Here is a 7,369-nt window from a genome sequence, read left to right on the forward strand (position 1 = left end):
TTGTTATCTGTTCTGTCTGTTTATTGGTTATCTTTGTCAGGTGTTCTCCCATGTCCATGTATTTAAACCCTCATGTTTTCCATTGTCCTTTGTTAGGTATTATATGTTTGGTATGCTGTTCATGTCAAGTTTATGTCAAGTTCATGTTTATGTTTGCTTCATGTTTGTAGTTAGGGTTCTCACGTTTATTAATATATTTGCACTTGGGTTCTTTACACCATCATCTTCTCTTCGTTTACATCATTGCCAGCACCAGCAGCAACGTTACAGTTTTAATTGAGTGTCTGATCCCGAGCTTTACTCTATGTTCATTTTGAAAGTGTTTTGTTTCACCCACAGATGATCAGAAACTCCACCCTCATGAAACACTTACCAGGAAGTGACTGTCTTATTATTTCTCACTTTACTCTCATACTGATTATTTTCTTTATTTTTGGACTCAGTGATCAGTGAAGAACGAAGGGAAAGACTTTCAAAAAAGATTTCTGTGAAGTTTGTTTTAGAGTCGACAGCAGATCTTTGGTGATTCTGATGATTATTCATTATTGAAAGCAACATTCAGAAAGTGAAAGTAAAGTTCAGATCATTGGAGCTTTTATAAACAGTGAAAATGGATTCACTATATGTGGAAGAACTTTCTTGTCCCGTGTGCTCTGAAACCTACAAGAATCCTGTTGTTCTGTCGTGTAGTCACAGTGTGTGTAAAGAGTGTCTTCAACAGTTCTGGAAAACCAAGAGAACTCAGGAGTGTCCTGTCTGCAGGAGAAGATCTTCAACAGAAGAACCTCCTGTTAGTCTTTCACTAAAGAACTTATGTGAGTTATTTGTGAAGGAGAGAAATGAGACGGAGATCTGCAGTTTACACAGTGAGAAACTCAAACTCTTCTGTCTGCACGATAAACAGCCGGTGTGTTTAGTGTGCAGAGATTCACAAAAACATACCAATCACAAATTTCTCCCCATCTGTGAAGTTGTTTCATCTTACAAGGTATGACAAATTTATCTTGAGTCATATTAAGGAAAAACAAATAGCTTTAAACAATATTCATCATACTATGTATTACATACAGGAACATATTACAGTATTTTCACTTTGTTAAATTGCAGGAGGAACTCAATACAGCACTGGAGTCTTTACAAGAGAAACTCAAACACACAGAAAACATTAAAGGAGAGTTTGATAAATCAGTTAAACACATCAAGGTGAGGATACAGAATCAACAATCAAACACATTTGGTGATAAATGATGTGATGTGTGTGAATGCAGAGCTGATTGAAGTGAATTTGATGTGATTTCAGACTCAAGCTGAGCACACAGAGCGTCAGATTAAAGAGGAGTTTAAGAAGTTTCATGAGTTTCTCCGAGATGAAGAAGAAGCTACAATCACTGAACTGAGAGAGGAAGAGGAGCAGAAGAGTCAGATGATGAAGAAGAAGCTTGAGGAGATGAACACACACATCTCAGCTCTTTCACACACAATCAAAGACATGGAGGAAATGATGAAAGCCAATGACAATGTCTCATTTCTAAAGGTGACAGTCAAACTCTCATCATTGATTTCTGCTCTTATTGATCATTTGAGGAGATCATCAAGTGTTTTTTTGTCTTTTGCAGAACTTTGTGACAATGGAAAGGTAAGTGTCTCCTCTCTATGGTTGTGAAGTCAAAGTCACTGCAGTACTGACTCCTGAATGTTCTTCCAGAGTCCAGAGCTCACAGCCGGATCCACAGATGACTTCTGGAGCTTTCATTAATGTGCCACATTACTTGGGCAACCTGACATTCAGAGTCTGGAAGAAGATGCAAGACATTGTCCACAAGAATGAGTCCACCAAACATCTCTGCTATTACACTTTATGTGTGAGATTTTAATATTTACACACACACACACACGAACAAACAAATAAACACCTATAAAAAAGCAGAATAAATTACAATTTAAATGATTAGTTATTGGATTATTTTGTTCAAATAATCATCAAGAGTTTCAAAGTGAAATTGTGAATAAAAAAGTAAATAAATCTCATGTCTGCTCTGATCACTGCTTCTGTAAACCCCAAATATCCACAAACTCTATATCAGCTCTTACCTTAAGATGTGTTCTACAAAATGAGTCTATTTTTACTCGTCTCTCAGCTTGTGTTTAAATAATCCACTGTTATGTCTCATGTTCAGAAAAAATGCAGTTCAGCAAAACAAATATTATAAACCAAACCCAAACACTATTATAATCATTTAAATATGTTCCTGAATATTTATGATACAATGTTATTCATCATTGCAAACCTTATTTATTAGCTTTCAAATGACACCAAGATTACATTTGTAGTCCATTCAGAAGCCGAGATATTTCACAAAATATGTGGAAAGGGCGGGGCTTCCAAAAAAGACTGGATGTCTATGGGCGGAGTCACAAACCACGTTGGGGCGCCCCCTGTTTTTCAGATCTGAATGTTATGATAGAAAGTGCTAGAAAAAAAAAAAAACATTTCTGGTGTTTGCTGCCATCAAGTGGAATGATCTAAGACCAAAAGTAGAGAGATCGAGCAAACAGAACTTGTATTAAAAGCTTTTTATTCAACACAAAAAAGGTCAATTTGACCCTTAAGGACAACGTCAGTACTTTTTTTTTTTTTTAGCTTTGTGCATAAGTACATGAAATTTAACAAATATGACATTGCCAGGTTCAGATCACCTCTGTGGAAGATGTCATGAAGTTTCAGGCTGAAAACTTAAATTAAAGTTTATGTAAATCAGTGTTAAAAATTCAAAAGGGTCAAATTGACCCATAAGACCAATTTTAAGATTGTGTTGGTTTGTTCTGTGTGGACATACAATATTCTTTTTATTTGCTCAGGTGTTAAAAATGGTCTTAAGACGATTTTTATAATTCTGCATCAACCCTGTTCAGTCACATGACTCTTAAAACTCCAATCAATCTCTGCAATGACATCATTAGACAGAACAAAACAAAAACCAAACGTCTCACAAACGTTGTTTTTCCGTTCAACAAATTCAAAATATTGTCTATTTTCTCCTTGTTCATTGTTGCACACTTCAACTGTCACAGAAACGTGAACAGACGCACATATGAACATATGAATTCACATTTTAACTGTTTTACACATAAATAATATTTTTAGAAATATTTGTAACCCAAGAAATGTACTTAAAAGTAATTACTTTTATTTAAAGTCAGTAACTGTAATCTGATTACAAGAATTTAAAATGTAATAAATTACACTACTCGAAAAGTAACTAATTACTTTGTAATCCAATTACACCCAACACTGAATATGATAAGAATGCATTTGTGTCAGTAAATACATGTGGTATATTAATGACCTAAAACTGAAACACAGTAGAATTTGTGCTTAATTTAATCATTATATGATTGATGGTTTAATTATAACTCACATGCATATTCATTCTCTGGGAGTCGGGATAAATGAGTAAACACTGTTTCTGCATTATTCCTGACATTCATCAGACTCTCAGTCACCCCTCAGAGGTCAAATACACACATGACCTGTAACATTCAGAATTATAACCTGAATAAATGCACATGATTAAAAAGACTTTGATTACCTTTTGATTATATTGTTAGTGAATGTGTTCAACTCATCAATAGACCGAAGAGACAGAAGTAAACACACCCCTTCAATACAGGACACTATACACACTTATAAATGATACAGAGATCAACAAGACCTGCTGAAATTAACATGATCATCATACTGAATATTTAAAGTTACTGTTGTACAGTGTATTTACAGCATATAACATTTCTATTTCATTTATTATTTTAGTATCCCAATATATCACTTTCTTTTGACATGGGACACACATTTCCAATTTCTACAGCACATACTGTATTTAATTCTTGTATTGATGTGATTCAATGTTTCTGATAATAATGTGTAACTAAAAACAACACTGACGATAATCACAGAAAATATCTGATAGTGTTTCATCAATATGACACGTGTTCATAATTCATAATAATCTGTATATGATTCACTCTTGATGATTATATGAACATGAGAATAAAAGCATCTGTTGATTGTTTTCTCTCATCAGCTCCTGTGATTCTGGATCCAAACACTGCACATCCAAATCTGATCCTGTCTGATGATCTGACCAGTGTGAGATTCAGCGAGAACAGACAAACATTACCTGATAATCCAGAGAGATTTAAATATGATTCGTGTGTTCTGGGTTCAGAGGGTTTTAACTCAGGAACACACTGCTGGGATGTGAAGGTTAAACACAATAAAAACTGGATTCTTGGAGTAACTACAGCATCAAACCAGAGGAAGGGATATGTTTTCTTTAACACTGATGTCTGGAGTGTGGAGTATAATCTTGGATATCTCTCATGGTGTCCCACTGTGTTTCTTGTCACACATAATCTTGAGCGTGTGAGAGTTCATCTGGATTATGACGGAGGAAAAGTGTCATTCTCTGATCCTGTAACTAACACACATCTACACACATTCACACACACATTTACACACACACTCTTGCCATTTTTCAGGAGTTATGATGTCACATCCCCTCTGAGGATTTTACCAGTAAAATGTTTGTAACAACAGAAAATATCTGAATGTTTTTTTCTTTGAGATATTTCATATTAAATATATAAATCATAACCCAACATAGACTAAACAACTAACATTTAATCAAATAAGATTGAGTATTACCATCCCACACGACTTCTTAACCAGCTCTTTCATAGTTCATAGAAATCTGTTCAATTTGATCATACTGTAAAAACACTTCATTTCAACATTTACTCTCCCCATCCAGTCTGTTTGTTTGTTTTGTTTTGATCTGTATTGTTAAATAACAACAGAAGGTCACATGATGACTTAAAGTTCATCAAGAGTGAATCATCCAGGAGAAATAATTAATACACATGTAGAGACACGAACACAAAACACCATCAGAGTAACACATGTGATACTAAAATAATGCAATAAACATCCAAATATAACACAGAACTCCCCAAAGTACATAACTGATATTAAAGAATAAGAAGAAACATCTCTATTTCCATAGAATATAATGAGATGTGAAGGGTCACGCAGGGAATTCTGGGAACGCCCAATTATTGTTTTTCACCGTAATTTTAACAATAGTTTAGTGTAAAACTACATGTATTCTCTTGTTAGATATAATATACATTTTTAACATTAATTATACAGTGAAATCATAATTTTACATCTAAAATAAATACAATATTTGACTGTCATTTTTTACTTTTTTATACATGTTAAGGAAACTTCCTGTTATAATATCTTGTGTCGCAAATATAGCGTCAAATTAAGAAAAGTTCAAAACAACTTTATAAATAAAATTTGTTGTCAATGAGAAATATTTGCTGAAAATGTTCAATTTGCTGTGAATAAATGTATTTTTAGGGGAATTTAACACCTTTATTAAAAAATGAGAAATTAATGTTTAATTATATTATATTTTCTCTGTAAAATTATTATTTGTTTTTACACTGGAAGAAATCCTTTTTTTTTTTTTACATATTTTTAAAGAAATCTCAAGTAAAAAAATCATTTTCACATGTTAAAATCATGAGGTTTACCTTCATTTAAAGGGGAATGCCTGTTTTTTTCTGTAACACATATGAGTTAAGTAAGAAAATGTACATTTTATGTGAGTAAATGTATTTTAGGGGAATTGAACACTTTTATTAAAAATAATGAATGTTTTTATACTTGAAATGGAAGAGCTTTATGAAGTAGAATCTCTGTACCTCTAGATTTATACAGTATGCTAAATTGAAATGGTACAGCTGTCCTACCCTATTTTTCCTCATTCTGTTGTGGTCTGCAGGTAAAAGGTGTGTTTCATGTAGTATTAAGATCATCAAATGGTTCAATATTTTGTTACACTTAGTTGGTGAGTTTAGGCGCATAACATTCCAGTTTGAGAAAGTTACATGACCTAAAAAACTGAATGAATCAGTTTCTTTCAGCTCGTTATTAAACTCATTTTTATTGGTGCATTTCTACTTGTGCTGACAGGATGACAAAGAGTGCATGACATCATCGCCATGGTAACCAGATTCATTTCAGCGGATTTGTAGAGAGACTAGAATGAAAATAACTTCAAATCGCATCAATTTCTTCTCTGTAAATGATACTAGAGAGAACAGCGAAAAGAAAAATGAGTATATTGTGAGTCAATTTAAAGATGTTACTCAGAGGTCCTTAGAGGACAAAAAAGTCCACATCAAAAAACTGCCATAATAATATTATATATTAATATTATTTTCCACTTAATCAACATCAGTCCTGATCATAACTACCAAATATTCATTCATTTTCAGGATTTTAACCCTTTAAATGCCAGTTTGTTTACTTAATGCCACTGTTGTTCTTTACACACACAAACACTCTCTGACATCCATAGCAACACACACACACACACACACACACACACTCTCTAACATCAATACCAACACACACACACAATTTTATCTGCATCATTTATTCAGTTGTCCTACAGTGCTCTATAATACAGCAAACAGAGAATAGGGGAAAAGCATGTATTTGCTCCATAGGCTAAACATGAGGAAAATGGCGCCATCTGGTGGAAAATATTAATAATGTAAATGTTGAAGCCAGGGCTCCGGAATGAAAGCATAATATCATAGAATTCATGATTTTATGCTTTAATGACACTGGGATCAAATATTGCAGTTTTAATGGGTTTCAATGGGGATATTTTTGTCCTGAAGCTCCTGAGTGTAACTATTTTGTGTACACAGTGTATTATAGATGTATTATAGATGTATTATAGGAACTTTACAGTAATAATTGTAGCACAATAACAATAGTTTAGCTCTGGTTAATTTAGTAAAACTGTGGTTGGGTTAGTAAAGAATTAAATTATGGTATAAAATTGGCAGCTTTTCAAAATGAATTTCCACACTGAAAAGTGTTTAATCTATTAAGATTTATGCATTTACATTTCATATTAATATTCATTAAATTGTTTAATGTTGAACAAAATGATATTAATAAATCTTGAAATGTTATTATAAGATTACTCAAGTGAGATTGATGTAATTTTGTTATAAAACCGGAATATTGAACTAATAACTTTATGAGCTTTGTTTCTATATATTTTCTTTAACTTATCTGAGGGTTTCTCGGGGCAGATCCTGGTTCCGCGCGGCATCTCACGAAGTAGGTGAGTCACCTGACAGACGGACCTGTACCCGTTCAAAAATTCCTCTCGCGAGTTTGAGCGAGGACACGGGCGTCACCCCGCGTCGTTATTTTCCTTACTCATCAGTTTAAGGCATGCGCAGTGAGTGATCGAGTACATACTACAGTACACATGCA

General features: G+C 33.5%; 1 protein-coding gene and 1 non-coding gene across 3 annotated transcripts; one reads left to right on the forward strand and one right to left on the reverse strand.

Annotated features, from left to right (window-relative positions):
- LOC127451281 (nuclear factor 7, ovary-like) lies at positions 1-5,549 on the forward strand. 2 transcript variants are annotated; one of them, XM_051715846.1, is made up of 6 exons: positions 1-988; positions 1,108-1,203; positions 1,301-1,534; positions 1,617-1,636; positions 1,706-1,860; positions 4,083-5,549. In XM_051715846.1, the coding sequence occupies exons 1-6, from the start codon at positions 611-613 to the stop codon at positions 4,589-4,591; spliced, it is 1,392 nt and encodes a 463-aa protein (XP_051571806.1). In that variant the 5' UTR covers positions 1-610; the 3' UTR covers positions 4,592-5,549. The 2 variants fall into 2 exon arrangements, with proteins under 2 accessions (XP_051571806.1, XP_051571807.1); XM_051715847.1 differs by having other exon boundaries at positions 1,706-1,824; positions 4,083-5,548.
- Positions 5,550-7,175: 1,626 nt separating this feature from the next.
- LOC127452385 (U12 minor spliceosomal RNA) lies at positions 7,176-7,329 on the reverse strand. The gene has a single exon (XR_007899253.1). It is a non-coding gene; the product is annotated as a U12 minor spliceosomal RNA (small nuclear RNA).
- Positions 7,330-7,369: the final 40 nt, after the last annotated feature.

This window comes from Myxocyprinus asiaticus, chromosome 14 (genome assembly GCF_019703515.2).
Source record: "Myxocyprinus asiaticus isolate MX2 ecotype Aquarium Trade chromosome 14, UBuf_Myxa_2, whole genome shotgun sequence".
Classification (NCBI taxonomy): domain Eukaryota; kingdom Metazoa; phylum Chordata; class Actinopteri; order Cypriniformes; family Catostomidae; genus Myxocyprinus; species Myxocyprinus asiaticus.

Bases quoted from the DNA above. Each gene is read 5' to 3' on its own strand.
- LOC127451281 (XM_051715846.1), top strand. From the start codon at position 611: ATGGATTCACTATATGTGGAAGAACTTTCTTGTCCCGTGTGCTCTGAA. The intron at 1,204-1,300 runs GTGAGGATACAG...ATGTGATTTCAG, and splicing joins AATCAGTTAAACACATCAAG to ACTCAAGCTGAGCACACAGA. The intron at 1,861-4,082 runs GTGTGAGATTTT...TTCTCTCATCAG, and splicing joins TCTCTGCTATTACACTTTAT to CTCCTGTGATTCTGGATCCA.